This window comes from Bidens hawaiensis, unplaced genomic scaffold (genome assembly GCF_021521415.1).
Source record: "Bidens hawaiensis isolate Kalapana, Puna unplaced genomic scaffold, B.hawaiensis_p1.1 tig00026602_1, whole genome shotgun sequence".
NCBI lineage: Eukaryota > Viridiplantae > Streptophyta > Magnoliopsida > Asterales > Asteraceae > Bidens > Bidens hawaiensis.
The window spans coordinates 205,377-228,593 of record NW_027494273.1 but is presented as its reverse complement, the minus strand read 5'-3'; the positions used below and the strand labels follow the sequence as shown (position 1 = coordinate 228,593).

Below are 23,217 nucleotides of genomic sequence, written 5' to 3'. Positions count from 1 at the left end.
TGACCTTTATAATTGGTTTTTATACCTGGGTTTAAGTAGAGGTGCACAAAAAACCCGAACCCGAAAAAAAACCCTAGAACATGTTTTTTATACAACTCGCGTTTTTAATACCCGAATCCGACTCAACTCGTAGCGTACGGATAGGGTATGACTTTCAATGTTGAAACCCAAACCCGATCTAAACTCGATAATACCCGAAACCCGGTTCTAGTTATACCTATCAAAGTAATGTATATCTTGAAACAAACATGAACAATTGCCAAACCACACAAAATATGCATTTTCTCTAAATGTTATCGATTAGTTTTTTTACAATGGCAGCAAGCAGCAACCAATGCGCATGCATCAGTTTCCAAGAAGAGATGTCAAAAGTGCCAAAACAGCAATGACAATCATAATATTCAGAAAGTAGTTCGTTTGGAGAGGTTTATCCGGGCTTCCGCCGAACCCTTCATACTCAGCACGAATCTTCTGCTTCATTGAATCTGAAAGCTCTCTCTGCAATTATTATTCAAATCATTGAACACACTTACCATCTCCATTATTATTACTCACTCCCACTTTTTATTTCATAGCTTCATTCTTGCATGCATTAATTTTAAAGATATGCTTTAACAAAACAACACACTTTTTCTTCTATATTAATCCTGCATCAATCATCAAACACGACAAATCTAAATGGCGTTGTGTGTTAAAAAAACTTCCTCTACTAGGTTAGTTATACTTTGCATGAATTGATGCAAAACCCATTATATCTATCGCCTGAAAGGACTTTTAATGTAAATATATTTAAAAGAAGATTTGTGGTAGAACCTTTCCCGACGAGTACTTGGCTGCTACAAACTTCTCAGGGGCAGCGGCTGCTGCTGCTGGTGTTTCATCATTAATTGAAAAGCCCTGACAAGATTTTACAGGAAGATGCCATATATGATGAAAATTTCAAAATCATTCTGATTCGTGTTACTTCACAAAGGAGTCAAATAAAAAAACTAGCTAAAAGGGAAACAGCTTTAATGAAATTAAGAGGGTTATAAACGAGTTGAAAGTCACCCGAAGCCTATTTTCAAGAAGCAACTAAAAGACCAAGTGGTGTATTGGTGGTGTTAACTTAGCTCTGATTGAAATGGCCATGCACTTATTGGTTAGAGTGTAAACTAAAGAAATAAGCTCACTGCCTACTTTACTTAGACCATGCGTAATCAAAACTAGACACACACGGACATTTTGCGCCATGTGACGCCTAGTCAGCTGTTGGCCATTTTGCAAAATGTGGATGTAGTGGGAAAATGCCCCAAACGCCTCTCTCCTCCCCCTCTCTCTCAAAAGACCCTCAAAATTCGAGCCAGCCTAACGTTATGTACAAAACGCTTGCTTCAAAATGCCGCCAAAAACGCCGGGCTGGGCCTGTGTTCCCGGCGTTTCGGCTCCAAAACGCTGCAAATATTAGCCGACTACGGACGGTTTTAGTAGTAACAATATTACTCAGTGGTAACACACATTAAATACACCAATTTCCAAACAAAATATTAAAACTATATTATTATAGAATTAAACTATTAATGGCATTTTTTTTATAAATGTTCTGTTTGTATATGTTATGGTGAGACTACGACTCCTAAACTAAGAAACGTGTAATATTTTAGTAGACGTGCATAAACTATAACCATAAACTTGTTTTTTAACGCATATATTCTTTAAATATGCGTGTTAATAATTAAAATCATGACTCTTATGAGTCAAGCCAGTGGTAAAAAATTCAAAATTTTAAGTCACAAGTCAACAACCATGTGGTAACAGTGACAACAAAAATACAAGACACCCAAGGAAAACAACATAAAAAGACAACTTGTGCAATTTTCTTTGTACTTTCAGTCATACCATAATGAACTAGTTATCTGGCTCATATTTATTTTTATTTTTTTTTCTATAACCTCACTAAGCTTTAACTATAACCATAAACCTAGACTCTAGACTGGCAATCTTGCCCATCGGCAGATTTAAGGGGGGGGGGGGGGGGGGGGGAGGGTCCCTTGACCCTCCGGCCGGCCAAATTAACCATAAACCCGACCACCTGAACACTTAACCGGAATAAAATAAATTATAGCCGGACCCTCTCCAGTTTATGTTAAACAGAGTATTTTAAGTTATAAAAGAAATATTGAGTTACTATATTTAAAGGTTTTCGTGTTGATGACTATGGTCGTATGATCCGGCGAAGTGTTTCTGTGGCCGGTGACGTAAATAAAAATGGAGAAGAAAGACCACCGTACAAAAACCTATTATATATTATTATGGGTATGTTTGGTAAAACTAGCTGGTAGCTATAGCTGGAAGCTGTTGGCGGTTAGCTGGAAGCTAGTGGCTGGAAGCTGTAGCTGGAAGCTGTAGCTCTTTAGATATATTTAGATGTTTGGCAGAGTAGCTGGAGCTTTTAATAAAACGTATAAAATTACTAAAATGGGCATAACTAAAATCAATAATAGTAAATGTATTTATTTTAGAAGGTTATTTAAGTAAATTATCATACTAAAAGCTTGTAGCTCTTTCTAAACGCTACTAGTAGAAGCTTTAAGCTTTAAGCTTTTTCTTCTGACCTAAAAGCTTCAAGCTCCTTGAACCAAACAGAGCTTTTAATTGAGTATGAGCTTTTTCTTAAAAGCTTAAAGCTTGTAGCTCCTAAAAACTCCTAAAAGCTTCATGCCAAACATACCCTATATGTTTAACTTTGGCTGCATATAGTACTGCTCAATTGGTCAAACACTCAACATATTAGTTTTATTTTAGTTTTTTATTATTGATTGTTGTATATATTTAATAAATTAATAGCATATCAAGTTCTTTTCTCTATTGAGTTTTCATCAGATTATTATTTTTATTACTGTATATATTAACAGTTTAAGATTTATTATTTTAGTTTGTTATAAACTTATATTTTTTTAATACAATTCTTATATGTGTAACATTTTTAGAATTTATAATTTAGTAAAACAAATCAAACATTAAAATCCTTTAAATGCTAAGATATGATAAAAAAAAAGTTAAGAAAGAAGTTGGTTAATGAAAGATGAAATTATTGGCGACTCGATCTTTGCATAAACAATTTAATAAATTATTCGATTAAAATTTAAGATGAAGTAAAGAAACGACACGAAAAAAACCCTTGTCAACCGAATTGTCAATTTTTTTCCTAAATATAAATATGCGGAAATTTTTAGTGTCGAGACTGAAGCATTTTTACAATAGTTTCAAACTACGGGACGCTGAAGATTATAGTTTCCAACGTCTAGTTACAATAAGTAGCGTACACTAACAAATTAAGAATCCAAAACAATACTGCCACGACCCCCCAATTAAAAATTTCTGGTTCCGCCACTGATCTTGCCTAATTAAGAGGCTGCTTCGGGTTCTGTTTTATCTTTTAACGAGCCAAACAAGCTAAATAAAAAGATAAAAAGGTAAGTGGCCAAATGAATTAATCAGGTTGAAAGTCAGGCAACATGTATTTCTTAGTGCATAAAACCTCTTCTACTATTTCTTCCTAGAAATCTTATATTGTATTAACATACTTTTCCTAATCGTATTTGACACCATAATTTAAAAATATTATTTTCGGATCAAACCAGCCCAAACAACAATATGAGACGGTCGGTTCCAATCTAAACCTGTTGAGCTGTCACAGAAATGACCCAACCCACCCATTTTGCGACTACTACATAATTCATTAAGCAATTATTTTTCTATGTCAAAACTCAAAAGTACCTATATAGCATATAAATAATAACAGTAAAAGAATTAAATCTTACTAACCTCAGGTGGATCAAACTTAGCACCAAGGTTGCTGAGTTTAGCATGCGCTTCAGCATAGTCATCAAACAACGCCTTTTCATCTACAGCATATTTCTCAGCAAATACCTGAGCAGATTAACATTTCCACATAAATAAAATACGAAATCCAACAGAAAAACTGCTGACATCCAACCTAGTTTTTTCAACCTTAAACGAAGGATCCTCAAAAAGAGCAGCATCTGTAGGCAAAACCAGTAGATCTTCATCACGTTTTTCTTTAATATCCTGCACAACACATTAGTCAGATTGACCATTTATCAATTTTTTATTAAGTGACTATTTATGTCAAGTATAAACAAATAATATTAAAGAAACAGTGATCGCATCACCTTGAAGTAAGAACTATCAAAGCGTAGCCACTTCACTGTCCAAGACTGTCCACCTGGAGCTCCGGGCCCATCTTTCTGTTACTCATCAAATGTAAAATAAGATTATAAAAAGTACACATACACATATTGACATACACATCGATTTATGTACACACATATATACAAATACATGACAAGATTTTCTTGTATTTAATGTTTCTTACCGTGTATTTTGTCTCTGGCTTGCCCCACCCGCTGCGGTCTGGTCGTGCCCTACCCAAACTGTGGGCCCCGGATAATGCAACTATATCCTGTAAACCCATTACAGCCAATGAGAATAACTATTTATTGTAGAAATATAAGTTAAAGCTAGAAAAGTATACCTTATCGGTCAATCCCATTCTGTAGAAGACATCACGCAAGTGAGACGCAGGTGATGGAGGGCCAGCATCTAATCATCAACGAAAAGTAAGTTAAAAACCACGAATACAAAACGCGCATGCATATTTATTTGAAAACAAAATTATACAAATGGAAAATGATCATTTTAGCAATATTACCTGGAAGTCTGCCTTCTTCTGGACATTGTTCAGGTCCCGTGACATCAACTCGGCCACACTTCATAGGAATCTTAGGACCACCAGCTTCCTGTAATTGTTAATTTGTACCAATAAAAGCCAATTTTCAAAAATATTGTTTTTTTCAGAGGTTAATAAAAGGGTTCTAAAACAAGTTACCTCTATAGCTGTAGCACTAGCCAATTGAAACAAGTCTGCCCAAGTTACACCTGCATACTTGTCTTTGATAGGTTGAAGAAGCTTCAGTGCATTTACAAGCCCTGTATAAACACCAACCAATACAAGAATCTCACCCAAAGCAGATGAAGAAAATATAAAAAGAAAAACTAAGAGTTACAAATGACTTGCCAGCATTGGCAGCATGTTTCTGTTCAACATCAAACCTTAAACTTCCATTAGCTCCACCTCGTTGAGGCCACTCTTCAATGTTTTTATTGTAGGTGCCAGCATCATGCCATCCTAGTCGAACCTGTTGTCACATAATGTTCATTAACTAAAGTTTGAGTACATGACGGTGATCGAAAGATACTATAAATAAAAAAAGGCAAAATGTGAAAAAATAATAGGCCGGTAAATTGTTACGTGACTAATTCTTATTTTTCGTAATTAGTTAAGTTTGCATGTACCAAGGGTCATTATGGCTCTTTTCTATTTCTTGGGGATTATTTTGTAGCTTTGAAACTTATATTTTCTATTTATGTGAATGCCGATCTTTATTCTGGGTATCCAGAATCGGCCTTTTCCTTCAATCTCTCAAGTTCCTTCTTCTCCAAGGTTCTAACCCTATCAAGGGTATCAGAGCCGTTCCGATCTTTGGTTGGAATTACTCTCGTTATCATGACGAACACTCGCAACCAAGAGGTGGACAACACCCTCAAGAATCACGACAAGGCAATCACAGAGATCCAAACAACGTTATCGACGCTCATGAAACAACAGGAACAATCAGCCAAACAACAAGAAGAAATCTTGAAGGCGGTTCAAGAGAAATCGGGTCAGAGTAACGGCGGCGTGTTTAGTTCGGGTTCGTCTTTTTCTCCCGGTAGTGCAGACTCGAAGGGTACCCGGGCCCTACGGATTGGTAAGGTTGAATTTCCAAGGTTTTCGGGTGAAGACGTAGAGGGGTGGGTCTATCGTTGCGAACACTTTTTCGCCATGGATGAGACTCCCGAAGAGGTGAAACTCAGATTTGCTGCTGTTCACTTGGAAGGAGATGCAATTCAGTGGCACAGGGCTTTCATGCGCATACGGGGTGCTACCGTATCTGAAGTTCCATGGGAAGATTATGTACGAGCTATTCCGGCTCGTTTTTCTAACGCTATGTTTGAGGATCCTTTGGAAGAACTAGCTTCCCTCAACCAAACAGGTTCGCTGCAAGATCTTAATACCGCTTTTGATTCATTGTTGAATAAGGTAACATTGAGTTAAACACAAGCTGTGAGCCTCTATCTTAAGGCTCTTAAGCCAGACATTAGGGGGGCGGTTAAGATGTTTAAACCGCGCACTTTGCACGAGGCATATGGGTTGGCTAAAACGCAAGCATTAAACAATGAGAATTTGGAAGATAAATTTAATAGAGGGAAGTTGGATGGGGTAAACCGTTGCTTAGAAGGGTATTTGCGTTGTATGGTGATGGAGCGTCCGCATTCATGGGTTAAATGGGTTTCGTTAGCTGAATGGTGGTATAACACTACATTTCACTCAGCCTTGGGTATGTCGCCGTTTGAGGCGTTGTACGGGTTTCCTCCACCTTTACACATTCCATACATTCCCAAGGATACGACTGACAACGGTGTAGATGAGCTCATGCAAGACCGAGAGGCGGCGATCAAAGTATTGAAACAATCCCTATTGAAAGCTCAAAACCGGATGAAGCAACAATCAGATAAACACCGGACCGAAAGGGTATTCGAAACAGGCGATTGGGTATATCTTAAGCTCCAACCATACATGCAAAATACGTTGCGGGTTCATAAACACTCCAAGCTTACTCCCAAGTATTTTGGTCCTTTCCTTATCGTGGAAAGGGTGGGAAATGTTGCTTACAGGTTGGACTTACCGGTGGAAGCACAAATCCACCCGGTCTTCCATGTTTCATTACTTAAATATGCGGAAGGACCACCTGATAGCCTCGATTTCGTCTACTGCCCCTAAAGGTGTTGGATAGAAAGTTAGTAAAGCGAGGAAATCGGGCGGCAATGAAGGTGTTGGTACAATGGAAGGATCAGATGTCGCACGACGCCACCTGGGAGTTTCTTGATGACATGAAGCTGCGTTTTCCCGACTTTGTTGAACTCACTTCTTGAGGACAAAAAGTGGGTTAAGGAGGGAGTATTGTTACGTGACTATTTCTTATTTTTCGTATTTAGTTAAGTTTGCATGTACCAAGGGTCATTATGGCTCTTTTCTATTTCTTGGGGATTATTTTGTAACTTTGAAACTTATATTTTCTATTTATGTGAATGCCGATCTTTATTCTGGGTATCCAGAATCGGCCTTTTCCTTCAATCTCTCAAGTTCCCTTCTCCAAGGTTCTAACCTTATCAAGCGTGACCAACGAGGACGTTGGCCCTTAAGGAGGGTGCATTGTTACGAACTGAAACCAATGCAAGGTGTGGGACTTGTCCCACATCGGTTGTATGGGCAAGTGATGTGGGGTTTATAAGCCAAATGGGTTCCCTCACCTATCAGACTAGTCTTTTGGGTTGAGTTCTTCTGTTTGGCTTGTAACATAAATGAAGCGAGCTATTAAAACAAACTGTGATTAAACAATCAAGTAGTTTTCAATTAACGAACAAACATGAAGAAGAAAATCTGTTCAGTTAAATGAACAAACCCGAACATGTCCCAATTCGTTTGTCTTCAGCTAACTTAAATCAAACCAAATTGAATAGCCCGTATAGCAAACAATAACAAAAAAAAGATGTTGTTGTTGCAACTAACTATTAGGTTAAATAAGTTAATTAAAAACATTCGTTACTTCAGTAGTCACATGAAGGAATGAGCAAGGCGGGAACACTCCCGCCTAAATGAGCCAGTCCGTATGCTTCTGGAAGGTCTTTCGTACTATACCTACTAAGGTATGGGCGGAACAGACAGTTTGACCAGAGCAGCCCATGAACTAATCACAGGGTGACAGCTCACCGACAACAATACGAGGAGGAGCACCCTCTAGTACTGTTTGTCACTATTAGCCGCTGCCTACTCACCAACCCTTACGATGGGACGTGCGTAGCCTACAGTTGGTGGAACAGTGCGTAGCCGGCAGTAAATGAACAGTATACAGCCGACCTTATTACTGTTGGCCGTAACCTATCCACCAACCAACATGGCCTGTGCGTAGTCCACTGTTGGTTGAACAGGAATACTATTTAGCCTGTACCTGCTTGGAAACCGACCTTCGGCTATAAATACTCCAACACCTTGGAATGGTAAGGACATGATCTGATATCTCAATCTTATCTAGCAATCTCTTAATATACACTTATATTCAGAGCAATCTAGTCTGATTCTCACGCCGGAGGGTGGTCACAAGGAGGAACCCCCCCTTCTCAGTGACGAGCTTACGGTGTCTGTTTTGCAGGTCCCCGAAGAACAACCTTCTCTGCTGGACCTCATCCGTGGGAAACATTACTTAACCCCCAGATTATCTATAATCTGTCCAGGGTTCACTTAGTGTTTCTTCATTGGCGCCATCCGTGCATAAAAGCTAGAACTAATTTAGTTTTTTTAAAATTTCTGAAGAAATGGTTAACGTTACTCCGGTCCCAAGGCCAGTAACCGACCAAGAAACCCCGGTAACCACAACCCCAGCAACTGGGGGGAACACCGGCGGTTACACAAATCTTACGAACACTACCCCGACTACCCAAGCCGGGGCAAGTGCAGTAAATATTCCACTGGGGTTCACTGATGCCCAGTTGGAAAAACAAACGAGGGCCCCTCTCCAAACACTAGATCAAGTGAAGGCGTGGGCCGAAGCACGTTAAAGAGAGTTCCAAGCTAAATTGGATGAACGCTTGCGTTCAGTTCAACAGGCTGACGAATTCGGCAGTACTCGCCAACAGCTCAACATGAACAGCGAGTGCGAGTACTCAGACGAGGAGAGAGAAGAATCCGATACCGACGCAAACCCTCGCCATAAGGCGAAAGGGAAGCGTAAGGAAACGGATTTCCAGCCAAAGAGGAATTTTGGGGAAGCTTTTAAACCAACAAATGCGGAGAGAAACCCGCGTGACTTCTCAAAAACCTTTAGGCCAACTGCTACAAATGCAGGAAAGTCAAAGTTTGCAAGGGATATTGCGGAAGCAATCGCCCCGAGAAGTGCCAAACAAATGTCTAACATTGGCACTTATGATGGTCTATCCGACCCAGACGACCACTTGAACAGATTCATTGCGGGGGCAACCGTCAGTAACTGGACGGAACCCACGTGGTGTTATATGTTCCAGATGACTTTGGTTGGAGCGGCCAGGGCATGGTTCGATCGTTTACCGGTCCACCACATATATGACTGGGCGGACTTTCAGAACAAGTTCAGCCAACACTTCAGCCAACAGAGGAAATACACTGAGGAACAGTGGACGATCCTCAACTGCGTTAGAGAGGAGGATGAATCTTTATTAGACTTCATCACCCGCTTCAACTCCAAAAAGCTAAGTCTCGGCAACGTAAGTGAAGATCTTGTTCGCGCCGCTTTCATCCAAGGCGCCGAATACCCGGAGCTTATCCGCACATTGACGGGTAAGGATGGCATGCCATCAACATGGGATGCCATCATGACGGCGGCCAAGCGCTTTGCCGAGACGGAGAAGCAACTGGGAAGGGACCTTCCCCAGAGTACACACCTCTACACGCAGAGAACAAGAGAGAACAATGTCCGGATCGCCCGGCAGAACAAAAAGAGGAAGCTAGGTATCTGGCAGTCAAGGGTAAACTTTGACACCTCATCCAGCTCTCGCCCTCTTGTTGGCGGAAGAAATCACACACACCCTTCAAGCCAAAAGCACCGGTGGACGCCACTCACCAAAAGCGTCACGGAGATATTTGCCACTGAAAAGCTACCGTGGCCAAAAGCTCCAGTGATCCGGCACCGACCTAATGCGGATCAGAGCAAATCCTGTGACTTCCACGGGACAAAAGGTCACGGTACGGAAGAGTGTACATCCTTGAAGGATATTATTGAAGCATTCGTCAAGGATGGAAGACTGGCACACCTGGTGGCATCAATCAAGAAGGAAGGACGGAACGACAACCGGTACCGAGGCAACGGACGAAAGCCCGTTGACATCAGCATCAACATGGTCCATGGTAACATCAGAGGAAGAAAAAGGCGAACGCCAGAACCATGTGCGTGGAAGGAAGCTGAGGTGCGCTTCCCGCGAGTGCCAGGAGGACCCAGCAAAGAAGGCCCTATCGTCATCAAAAGCCAGCTGGGGCACTACATCACCTCCCGCACTCTTGCTGACAACGGCGCATTGTCGACGGTGATGTACAGGCAGTTCTTCGACAAGCTTGATGACGAAGACAAGGAACGCCTGGAAACGATCTGCGCATCGATGGAAGGGTTTGATGGCAGCACAAACACCCCCCTGGGTATCCTATCTTTCCCTGTCACTCTTACGGATGGGAAACACTCCCGCACAGAAGATGTGGACTTTGTCGTGATGAGGAAGCCACACCACACATACGACATTCTCTTCGGGAGAGACGGGATGGCAAGATTCAACGCCGTGGTATCCTCAGTCCACGGCATGATGGGATGGCCAACAGCTGAGGGTGTAGCGATGATCACCGGCATTCCCCAGGTATGCATCGCATCTGTCTCATCTAAACCCAAACCAAAGATGGCTAAACCAACCATCACCGAACCAGAAAGATGGGCCTTCAACGGCAAGTACCCGGACCAGGCCGTCACCATTGGCCCAACAATTGTTGATCCCACACGCACCTTACCTAAGCGCTTATTACAAAGGAACGCCGACATCTTCGCGTGGACACCAGCTGACATGACTGGTGTACCCCGGGGTAAGGCAGAGCATAAGCTCAAATGCGATCCGGCAGTCACGCCGATCGTACAAAAGCGCAGAGTAATGGGGCCAGAACAAACTAACGCATGTAGAACCCAAGTCAAGGAACTCCTTGACGCAGGCATCGTACGCGTTAGTAGATATCAAACTTGGGTTGCAAATCCCGTTATGGTACCGAAGAATGACAAACAATGGCGCATGTGCATAGATTTCAAAGATTTGAACAAAGCATGCCCCAAAGATTGTTATCCGTTACCTGAAATTGATCTTAAGGTGGATTCGTTGGCACCATTCCGCCTTAAATGCTTCCTGGACGCGTATAAGGGGTACCATCAAATCCACATGGCCGTTGATGATCAGGACAAAACCGCTTTTCGGACGCCCGATGGCACATTTTGTTATCAAATGATGCCATTCGGACTTAAGAATGCCGGGTCCACATACCAACGTCTGATGGACAAAGAGTTTCATTCCCAAATTGGGAGGAACTTGGAAGTCTACATGGATGACTTGGTCATCAAAAGCCCTGACCCAGAAGCGATGTTGAAAGACATCGAAGAAACTTTCAACACGCTCAGGAAGATAAACATGAAGCTCAACCCGAGCAAGTGTGCCTTTGGAATGGAAGAAGGGAAGTTCTTGGGGGTCATCGTCACTAAAGATGGCTTCAGAGCGAACCCTGAAAAGGTCGAAGCCATTATCAAAATGGAATCACCTACTACCATCAAACAGGCTCAGACACTTAATGGACGACTAGTGGCACTTAATCGCTTTTTGGCAAACCACGCGGATAAGTCGTTTCCATTCGTGTCAACATTGAGAAACTGTTTAAAGAAAACGCACTTCCGCTGGACACCTGAAGCGGAAGCAGCTTTTCAGGAGATTCGGTCACGCTTGATCGAACTCCCAACGCTGACAGCACCAAAAGCGGGAGAGGAATTAATCCTATACCTTTCCGCAACTGATAGAGCAACCGGGGCAGTCCTGCTAATAGAACGAAAAGGCATCCAGATGCCAATCTACTATGTTAGCCGTGTCCTAACAGACGTAGAAACCCGGTACTCTACCCTAGAAAAATTAGTCTTAGCACTAATACACGCTTCACGCAGGCTAAGACGATATTTCCAGGGTCACCCAATCACCATTCTCTCAAACTTCAAACTTGCAAACGTTCTAGGCAAACCCGAGTTATCGGGACGCCTAGCCAAATGGGCAATTGAGTTGGGGGAATACGCGATAAAGTATAAGCCAAGACCAGCCATAAAAGGCCAGGTTCTGGCCGACTTTATTGCAGAAGTGCCTGCATCGCGGGAAAAAGAGTGCCAGGAAGAGGCTCAACCCTCTCCAGCACAAGACATCAATGATGTCTGGCGACTCTACACTGATGGAGCAGCCAGTAACGAGGGTTCAGGCACAGGGCTAAAGCTAACCAACCCAGCAGGCCAAGAATACACTTACGCTATTCGACTGGATTTTCCAAGTACGAATAATGAAGCCGAATATGAGGCATTCTTGGCTGGGCTGAGAATTGCGCGTAAGATGGGGGTGAAAAACTTGGAAGCCCACGTGGATTCCATGTTGGTAGCCAATCAAATCAACGGGACGTACACGGCCGTGAACGACACAATGGCCCTGTACCTCGCACAAGCAAAATCCCTTATGCGCGATTTCAATGACTGCAAAGTCATACACGTCAAGCGAAGTGAAAACAAATCTGCGGATGCGTTAAGCAAGCTTGCATCATTAGCCTTCACCCACTTAGGAAAGGATATCCGCATTGAACTCCTCGAGACACCATCGGTCCCGCACAAGGAAATTTGTGTCATCCAAACAGGCACGGAAACGTGGATGACACCAATAATAAAATACCTTGCAGCAGGTACACTACCGGAGTCCAAAACACAGGCAAGAAAACTACGCTGTAAAGCACTGAATTATCAACTCATCGATGACATCCTTTACAGACGTAACTTCCTTGGCCCACTCTTAAGATGCGTAGACAACCAAGATGCTGACTACCTCCTAAGGGAAGTACACGAAGGCATCTGTGGAGTACACGCAGGTCCCCGCGCTGTTGTAGCCAAGCTAAACAACGCGGGATACTTTTGGCCGGGGATGCATACGGATGCACTGGCATACATCAGAAAATGCAGGTCTTGCCAGCTTTACGCACCCAACACGCACCGCCCGAAGAATGAACTTGTTCCAGTCACTTCTTCATGGCCATTTCAGAAGTGGGCCATCGATGTGACAGGCCCATTTCCTACAGCAGCAGGAAATGTTCAGTTCCTAGTGGTAGCCATCGACTACTTCACCAAGTGGATAGAAGCAAAACCTTTAGCCCAAACAACCGCGAAACATATCAAAAAATTTATTTAGGAATTTATTATTTGTCGTTTTGGACTTCCACAGAATTTGGTGAGCGATAATGGCACCAACTTTGCTGACAAGAAGCTACAACAGTGGCTGAAAGAACTTCAAATCACTCACACCTTTACCTCAGTGGCACACCCGCAAGGTAATGGTGAGGTGGAAAGAGCAAATAAGAGCATCGTCGAAGGCATAAAGAAAAGACTATTGGAACACAGATCCGGCTGGGTAGACGAGCTTCCGCACGTCCTTTGGGCAAACAGAACGCTGAAGAAGGCCAGTACGGGAGAAACCCCGTTCAGCCTCACTTATGGTACTGAAGCCATGGTCCCGGTCGAAATTGGTTTACCCTCACCAAGGGTCTTGATTCAGCCAGAAGACAATGATGCGGAAAGACGGTTAGATCTTATGCTAACCGAGGAACGCAGAGACTTAGCCGCAGTGCGTGAAGAGAACTACAAGCGACAAATGCAAAAGTACTACAACACGCGGGTAAAACTCTGCAACTTCAAAATAGGAGACTACATACTGCGTAACAACGAGGCTTCGAACCAAGAACGCCCAGGAAAGCTGGCCCCGGTCTGGGAAGGGCCATACATTGTCAAAGAAGTCCTGGGAAAGGGCGCATACCGGCTCGAAAGGCTCGATGGCACTCCCATCCCAAGAACATGGAATGGAGCTCAATTACGCAAATGTTATATGTAGATCAATTCCAAAACTTGTAAAGAAAAGGCCTAGAGCCACTTCTAATGGAAATGATTCTCCTTTCATAATGTGTTAACTTTACCTTTATACTTATGAACTTCCCACACTGGTGCCGGTATTCACCGCATGAATGGGGAAGAAGTAAGTCGTTGTGTGGAAGGCGGCAAAACCCGCATAAACACAACGTTAAAAATAAGGAAAACCTACACGCAGGTCAGATGTAAGTAAAGTTTAGCCATCCTTGTAAGTGCAAGTGACGGTCTTACCCGCACAATCACGAACAAGGAAGCAAAACTTCAACCTATCATCTACCACGTTCAAAGGTTATCCTAAAAAGGATAAGGAAAACCTACACGCAGGTCAGATATGGGTAAAGTTTAGCCATCCTACTAAGTGCAAGTGACGGTCATACCCGCACAATCACGAAAGAGGAAGCAAAACTTCACACCTATTATCTACCACGTTCAAAGGTTAACTTATCCTCAAAAGATGAGGAAAACCTACACGCAGGTCAGATGGTAAAGTTTAGCCATCCTACTAAGTGCAAGTGACGGTCATACCCGCACAATCACGAAAGAGGAAGCAAAACTTCACACCTATTATCTACCACGTTCAAAGGTTAACTTATCCTCAAAAGATGAGGAAAACCTACACGCAGGTCAGATGGTAAAGTTTAGCCATCCTACTACGTGCAAGTGACGGTCCTACCCGCACAATCACGGAAGAGGAAGCAAAACTTCACACCTATCTACCACGTTCAAAGGTTAACTTATTCTAAACACTTGGAAAATTGCTAATTTAAACTAAAGTATGCAAGTCATAACGTTTATAAAGCAAGGAATCCAATGAAAGAAGCGGTCTTAGCCGCACAAAGATTTGTATTTCATAAATATTCGTTACAAGAATGGCCGGGTAACTACCCGCCTACAAGAAAGTAAATCTATACAAACTAAATCTATCCTAGCAGCGGGAAGGGATCTTCAGGATCAGGCTTCAGGGCCACTTCCACTTGGACCAGCGTCGTCGGTAGAGCGTGGCTGTTCAAGGAAAGCCTTAAGCATAGCTAGCCCATCATCAGCAGCAGCAACTTCATTCACCTTCTCCACCACCGGATGCGGGAAGGCAGCATACTGGTTCACTGCTTGGTCATAAGCAGCTTCAGTATCCACATTATACAAAGGGAAGTTGGAAGGCGGGACGCCTTTCTCAACAAACCCTAGACCAAGCAGGAAGCCGGCCCGTTCCCCATCCTCGTGAGAAGCGTTGAGGGCTGCGCTCATAGCATCGTCGTAAGATGTCTCTGAGAAGACCCGATGCACAACCTACATAAGAAAATATACAAGTGTCAACACCCCTTCTATTTACAAAGAAGAGCGTAAAGACATGAAAGTTTACCTGAGACAACGCTTCTCGAAGAAGCCATTCCTTGGCAGCCAGAGCTTCTTGGAGGGCAGCTTGAGCTTCGTTACGGGCGCGTTCGGCTTCACTCTTGTTAAGGTTGGCAAGCAACACTTCTTTAGCCGCAGCCTCTTCGACGCCCTTTAGCTTCCGCTCAGTATGGTCAAGCACCCCCCTCTGGTCCAAGATCTCCTGGAGCTTTTTGGCGTCTTCCATCGCCAAGGCATCATGAGCCTGCTGGAGAGCCTCTAATTTGGCTTTAAGTTCTTCATTCTCCACGCGCAGAGGCTCAGCAACAGCTTCAGCCTTGGTGGCCCTCTCGGTTGCGTTCCTCGCAGTTTCCTTAGCCAACCGAAGCTGTTCATTAACAGCTTGGGCGGCCTTGGAACGGGCCTCGAGTCGAGCCTGAACTTCAACCTCGAGGGCCTTGAAGGCCTTCTCCTTCTCCGCAGCCACTGCGGCAAGTTTTTGGTTCTCCTCCCGGACAGCCCGCGCCTGAGCTACTTCCTTGAGGCGAGCTGCTTTTAACTTGTCGTTTTCACGACAAAGCAGCTCGACGCGCGGCTGCATCCGGGCCAGGAGAACCCGAAGCTCATTGGTTAGTCTACCCTCCTGGTAGCTAGCCATGGCTTCCCCCAACGCACCACTGGGAGCAGCGTGACGAGCCCATTCCACGCACTCCACAGGGGTGCGAAGGGTTGTTCCTCGGCGAATGTTCCATCGTGGAACATACACTTCATTGGAATCCGACACTGCAAAAAACACAAAGCAGTTAGGAAAAGATGATAAAATATATATGTATAAAATGGGCCAGAAGAACCCTACGCACCTGTAGGGTCAATAACAGGCCGATAGCCGCCGAACCCATCACCTGAACCCAAAGGAAATCCATCCAAGAGGTCAGGCAGATGGGAAGGTGGCAAAGATTGGCGGAAAGCCCCATGCGTACCTGAGGGACCGGCCGTCGTTGCCGATGGCGGGGGCATGGTATCAGCCGCCGTGGTCGCCGCCGCGGTCGCTGCCGCGGAATCCGCAGCAATGGTAACCGCCGGCTCGGTGAATGATGCTGTAAAAATCGCACTCACAGCCGGCGGTGACGTCATCTCGTCTGGAACAGTCGGCTCAAAGGAGTGAGCAACTGATCCAGCGGAAGCAGGCGTAGGCGCCTGGATTGACGCCTCAGGTAGGCTGACCAAGCCTACCGTCATTGGCGGAGAGGTACTACTCGGCCCTTCACCCTGGAATGCGCCAACATCCACGCCTGCGTAAAGAAGAAAAGTGTTAAAAGACTAAGGATTAAGCTATGAAGATAAAAGCTAAAGGAAAGTTGTACTTACGGGTTTTCTTGAGCCTAAAGGTACGGAGAGGCGGGGACGGACCCGATGGAGCCGGCCTCTTTGCGCCGGTTACCGTCGTATTCTTTGGCTCTCCGGAGGTGACAGTCACAACCTCCGGAGCGGTCTTATCACCACCGGGATTCCCCGCCACCTCTTCGCTCTCGGTCTCCGAATCAGACCGAGGCGCTGGATCGGCAGTGGAGGCCTTCTCCTTCCCCTTCCCGCCGGCAGCCTTCTTCTTCCGCACCAACGGAGGACCATCTGCGGATTCCTCATCAGAACATACGATTAGAGGAATTCCAGCAGGGGTTTCAACATTGAGGGGTCGAGGGTCGAAGAGCGCCTTAGCTGGCCGACGGGCGCTAAGGATCTCATGGCCTAGCTGATAGACTTCCACTAACCGATCCGCCGTTTGTTCTAGGATGGGCAACTCGTTCTCATCTAGAGCGCGAGTACCCATCCGTGCGGGACCGTCAGCCTCCCGCGGGTTCAGGAGCGACTGCAGGTCGTTCCCCTCTGAAATAAACAGGAAAAAAGTTAGAAGAAATTCAAAATCAACAAAAGGGAAAAAGGCATACCGTAAGGAACAGAGTTCGAACCGTATTCGAGGACGATCGGAATCTTGCGCGCATCAGCCTCCTTCCACACCCGGATCATCCCCAGCATCACCATCCCGGACTCCGCAAACCGGTAAACCGAAGATTGGACCCAAGATATCTTGGCAAACCATTCCGCCTCCTGATAGCTGGAGGCGTGAAGGCTGGGAAGTGCTTGCCCGTTCTTGAATTTCATGGCAATGGGGATGGCGCGAGCGGATATGAAGAAAAACTCCCTCTTCCACGCGCGAAGACTGCGCTCGGTCGCGCAGATCTTTAAACCCTTAATCCGGGTTGTCAATGTGTACCACCCCTGGATGCACCTCCAAGTGTAGAAGGTCATCAGGCGGTCAACATAGGGCTCAACGCCCAGTATCCGGCACACCCACTCAAAATGGCGAATCTTGGCGATTGCCATGGGGTGCAACTCGGTCAAATGAACACCGTGCCTCTCAAGGACACGGTAAACAAACTTTGTCAACGGGAACCTAAGATTCCCATAGACAAAGAATGCAGCATAAACCCCGATCTTGCCTCTGGGGGCATCGTATACCGTCTGGTGGGGTTCAGGAAACTCAGGCTCGAGAGACTCGAGCATGAACTTCCTGACGACGTACCGATATAGATCGCCAGGCAGAGCACACTGGCACTCACCAGCAGTACTCTTGTCATCAGCTGTAGAATCAATATCACGAGACATCTTGTGAAGGAAAGAAGAAAGCGATTTCGAGAGAATGCTTGCCTGAAAAGGATGAGTATTCGCCGGAAATCGCTTAAAAGATGAAGAGAAGATTGAAAGTGTGGATTACAAAGAGCCCTCTCCCCCTTTATATACTAATCGCAATTAATGCGATGAAATTAATGCGGAAGAGAGAGAAAACGAAGGTGCAATGAAACTATGACACGTGGCAAAAAGCAAGCTGGCAACAGCTGTTGACAGGACGCATACCATTAATTTCGCGGCCACGCGCCCGAAAAATCGCGCCCACGCGCCTGAAAAAGCGTCTGGAATGACCATGTACTGTCACGTCACCATAACTTCCTGCACGTCCTGACACAGTCAGAAGAAACCGTCGCACGACGTTTCAGATGTTTGGACTGTTCCTCTTTCCACCAACTCTTCGAATTTCGAAATTCAAAATTCAAAAAGATTCAAAAGTAAGAGGGAAAATACCCCTTACCTTGGCAACCAAGTAACCATAAGACGGGTGCGGGTACAGTGTCAAGGCAAAACCCTTCACATACTTAGCACCCGTAGGGAATTGACGCCAGGAATACCTTGGAAATAAAGTAACCGTAAGACAAGTGCGGGTACAGTGTCAAGGCAAAATCCTTCACATACTTAGCACTCTGCAGGGAATTCAAACCAAGAAGGATCTTTTGGGCAATGCTTGAGGAAACGGGAATAACATCCCCGCATGACGGGAACGTCGAGAACTATATTGTTTGAAACTCCAAGATGGAATTGGTGGTTTTAGCATAATTGATCACTATGTTGAAAACTACCAAGACCCCATGGAGAATCCACACAAATGGGACTCAACGCTCCTGATGTGCGAGGAGGTTACAAACCTACCCGCTTCATACCCAAAAATCAAGCAGAAAAGTCGGGAATTTCTGCGTGGCATCAGGAAAACCGTGGGAAGAATCACCACGGAAAACCTAAAAACTAAACCCTTTTCAAAACCCTTAGCTAAGTCCAAAAGTTCACCTCACTTATTAATAATTCATGAGAAGAACATTGGACTGGGGGGACTTGAAGAGGTAGGTCCCAGCAGAGCCCAGTTGGACCCGCAAGACTCACCTGAAACAGGGACGTCTGCGCAATGACCAACTGCTCCAGCAGGACCCACCATGCTCAAAGAACCTTACGCGCAGTACGCCAGCTGTACCCGCAGGGAAAGCCTCCCAATGGTGAAGTACCCCGCCTGTTCCCGCAGCTGCGGATACAAGCCATCAGGGAAGGCTACCCGCACTAACAGCAAGGCTACACGCACAAGGCATTCGTTACTTCAGTAGTCACATGAAGGAATGAGCAAGGCGGGAACACTCCCGCCTAAATGAGCCAGTCCGTATGCTTCTGGAAGGTCTTTCGTACTATACCTACTAAGGTATGGGCGGAACAGACAGTTTGACCAGAGCAGCCCATGAACTAATCACAGGGTGACAGCTCACCGACAACAATACGAGGAGGAGCACCCTCTAGTACTGTTTGTCACTATTAGCCGCTGCCTACTCACCAACCCTTACGATGGGACGTGCGTAGCCTACAGTTGGTGGAACAGTGCGTAGCCGGCAGTAAAGGAACAGTATACAGCCGACCTTATTACTGTTGGCCGTAACCTATCCACCAACCAGCATGGCCTGTGCGTAGTCCACTGTTGGTTGAACAGGAATACTATTTAGCCGGCTGTACCTGCTTGGAAACCTACCTTCGGCTATAAATACTCCAACACCTTGGAATGGTAAGGACATGATCTGATATCTCAATCTTATCTAGCAATCTCTTAATATACACTTATATTCAGAGCAATCTAGTCTGATTCTCACGCCGGAGGGTGGTCACAAGGAGGAACCCCCCCTTCTCAGTGACGAGCTTACGGTGTCTGTTTTGCAGGTCCCCCGAAGAACAACCTTCTCTGCTGGACCTCATCCGTGGGAAACATTACTTAACCCCCAGATTATCTATAATCTGTCCAGGGTTCACTTAGTGTTTCTTCAGCTTGTAACATAAATGAAGCGAGCTATTAAAACAAACTATGATTAAACAATCAAGTAGTGTTCAATTAACGAACAAACATGAAGAAGAAAATCTGTTCAGTTAAATGAACAAACCCGAACATGTCCCAATTCGTTTGTCTTCAGCTAACTTAAATCAAACCAAATTGAATAGCCCGTATAGCAAACAATAACAAAAAAAAGATGTTGTTGTTGCAACTAACTATTAGGTTAAATAAGTTAATTAAAAACAAAAGTGGAAAAAATGATTAATAATCAGTGACTGACCATAATGGGATGAGAGAAGGTAGTTTTAAGGAGGTCCTTAATATCTTCTCTGGCACTCTTAAGTTGGTCAGGGTTAGATGCAAAGCACTTTGGTGTAGTAAAATTACCATCGGACACACGAACCTTCGATCGTCTCTGCAATCAATCAAATAATAATAATATTAATGCGTGGAAGGAAGGAAGAAATGTAATAATAATAAACATAAAAAAGAAGAAAAGCAAGGAAGGAACCTGATTGGATGATAATCTGAGAGAAGCGGAGGAGGAGGAAGAAGATAAGAAGTGGAAAGAGATGGATGAAGGTCTGATGGCAGGAGAAAGGCGTTGAGTGGCGGAGAGAGCCGCCGTAGGAGGCAAAGAGTGAGTTGGTGATGCCATTGGATGAGAAAGTGAAGGTGAGAAGTGGTGGGTGGGTTGGTTGGTTGGTTGGTTGGTGAGTTATTAAGGCCAGTCAGTCAATGTCGACCGGTCATTTGTTTAACAGCCGCAAAACAGGAACAAAGTACAAATGCGCTTTACACCATACACATAGGACAAAACTTCATCAACCGGTTTCAACTTTCCATCACACGAGGCCACGAGCATTCCAGGCAGAAGTGTAAAAACCGGTTTTAAACTTAAAACCGGTTCGGGTTAGTCGGTGAAAGTCAAAACCGGTTCATGATCGGTTTCAGCTCAGTTGAACCGGTTTTATGAACAGCGACAATCGGTTTTGGTTCGGTTTTTGATCTGTTTCGGTTCCGGTTTTGGTCGGTTTTTGCCCGGTTTTGAATTGTTTCAGTTCGGTTAACCGGTTTTAAGACGGTTTTGATAAAGAAAATTACAAGCCGGTTCCAAACCTACGGTTTCAATCGGTTCCAAACCGATTTCTACATAATCGGTTTCAAACTGGTTCGGCTTTCGGGTCGGTTCGGTTAACCGGTTTATTTGCCCACCTTTAATTTCAGGTACCTCATCTATCTCTATTTCTATAATTACATTAAAAAATACTATATTTTCTCTATCATATATAATTAAATAATACACTTTTACATCTTTATCATTAGCTTTTCTCTTTTCTCACTCATAATCACTTTCAAATATATTAAAAAAATAATTAGAGAATGAAAATGGTTCATCCACATTTACTCATCTCTTCAAAATTTTATCTCTCATTCATTCACAACCATTTACTATCCTCTAAAAAAATTTAGATATATCTCTCACATAATTATAGAGAAGCTGTTGAGAATGCTCTAATAAATTTAACCAGAGTTTGTTTGAATCCATTCTTAGTAAACTGATAAAGGGTGTCAGTAGATTGGTAATTTATGGTCCTTCCTTCCTAATGTGGTTTAGTGGTAGGAAACAATCTTTTTTTTTAATGGAGACCTAGGTTTGATCCTTAATAACATTTTGGGGAGGGTATGGGTGACTGATGTGCTGCGTGCGTGTCTTATAAAATATAAGAGGTTGGAATGATTTGCTTTTGCACAAGATCGTGTTTTAAATTTATAAAAGTGATTTCTACAAAGACTAAACACACACAAAATAGGCAAGTGTACTTATCGTATATGTAGAATAGTATTAGTAAGAACCAAGTATCGATCCGTGGACACAAATGTTTCTAATAATAAATCGTTGTTTTACTTCAATCGGAGGTTTTAATCATTTTTGGGGTTAATTTTTTTAACTTTAATTAAAATATAAATACTTATAAATATAATATATAGGTGACCAAGACAAGAAATTCTAAACGAGTTGTTCAATTACGCGAAGGTTACCATCTAAGATCAAGAATCCACTCCATTTTAGCATTGATAATTAATATGTAGACATGTGATAAACTTGCCGTAGCAATATATGATAGATAGCTCCTTAAACCTTAAGTGACCATCTTTGGCACTAAGGAGATGGTATGCGCATTTTAAAGTTCACCCTTTCCTAATGTCATACCATCTCAATGATGTCAATTTAAGTTGGCAAGTAATTTCGTAAAGTAGAAAGATTAGGATTGACTTCGATTTCTCAAATACCAATTCTAACAACTTCGGGTGGTTGTAGTTCATCACACAACCTCCCCTTGGTTGATTTATGTAGGTCATAATTACACATTCCGTTAACATATGGTTTCTTTAACTAATTTGATATCCTAAGCAAAGCCATTTTAGGATTACCAAGGTTTAGAAAAATACACCATAACTTATATCTCATCATTTCTAAGTACAATATAAAGATCCATGTTTCGATAATGTATCAAAGTATTTCTATCTTTTAAGAACATGAATCGATCATGAACGATTGCCAATAAAATTGACAACCACCAACTTTGAATTAGTGATTTAAGATGGTGAAACATTTCTCATCAAAAGATAATTGTAATATAACCATGTACTTTACTAGACTACATCACATGTCTTGATTAATTATCAAGTAAAACAAAGCTTCTTCATAGATTTTAGATGGTAAATGGAGTTTAGCTCATAATGAGCATAGTGATAAACATTAAGATGATTGATTATAACAAATACATGATTAAACTTGAAACAATCTAACCAAATGTAGATGAATCTTTCTTCTTAATGATGGTAGTGATAGTTGATGATGATGATTAGTGGTGATGACCTTCAAACCTTCAAACTCTTCACTAGATCTTCAAAGTGAGTGTTAGTGTGTGTTTTTATAAGTGAAAACCGGAGAGAGTTCTTTTCAAGGCACACCAAATGAGTGCAACATGAGCCACTATTTATAGGCAATCTGGATGGTGAGGCACGGCCCCGTGCTTGATGAGCACGCCCCCATGTATTTTTATGACATGTGCCAGATTTGTTTTGTCTTTTGCGTGAGGTGGCAACGGCCCCGTGGTTTTTAGTGACATGTGCTCAATTCTTTTTTGTCTTTTCTGCACTCTCGTCCACGGCCCCGTGCTTTTGCTTCCAGATTTTGTCTTTTCTTGTGTCAGAAGCATGGGAGCGTGTTTCTTGAGGCATGGGGGCGTGTTTCTTTGTTTTCTTGTGTTTTCTTCTGTTTTTTCTTCATCTTTTTGCTTGTTTCTTCGTTTGAGG

The 23,217-nt window shown here is 43.5% G+C and overlaps 1 protein-coding gene across 2 annotated transcripts; it reads right to left on the bottom strand.

Annotated features, from left to right (window-relative positions):
* Window positions 1–256: 256 nt before the first annotated feature.
* LOC143573624 (putative L-ascorbate peroxidase 6, chloroplastic/mitochondrial) lies at window positions 257–20,580 on the bottom strand. 2 transcript variants are annotated; one of them, XM_077058454.1, is made up of 12 exons: window positions 20,405–20,580; window positions 20,174–20,308; window positions 5,081–5,201; window positions 4,892–4,992; window positions 4,715–4,802; window positions 4,538–4,605; window positions 4,379–4,465; window positions 4,176–4,250; window positions 3,994–4,071; window positions 3,808–3,912; window positions 814–897; window positions 257–647 (listed from the first exon to the last, which is right to left on the bottom strand). In XM_077058454.1, the coding sequence occupies exons 1-12, from the start codon at window positions 20,549–20,551 to the stop codon at window positions 642–644; spliced, it is 1,095 nt and encodes a 364-aa protein (XP_076914569.1). In that variant the 5' UTR covers window positions 20,552–20,580; the 3' UTR covers window positions 257–641. The 2 variants fall into 2 exon arrangements, with proteins under 2 accessions (XP_076914569.1, XP_076914568.1); XM_077058453.1 differs by having other exon boundaries at window positions 257–498.
* Window positions 20,581–23,217: the final 2,637 nt, after the last annotated feature.

Excerpts from the sequence above, each read along its gene's own strand:
- LOC143573624 (XM_077058453.1), bottom strand. The coding sequence starts at position 20,551 with ATGGCATCACCAACTCACTCTTTGCCTCCTACGGCGGCTCTCTCCGCC. Across the intron at positions 4,251-4,378 it reads AGCCAGAGACAAAATACACG|AAAGATGGGCCCGGAGCTCC; the intron begins GTAAGAAACATT and ends GATGAGTAACAG. Across the intron at positions 4,072-4,175 it reads TTGATAGTTCTTACTTCAAG|GATATTAAAGAAAAACGTGA; the intron begins GTGATGCGATCA and ends TGTGTTGTGCAG.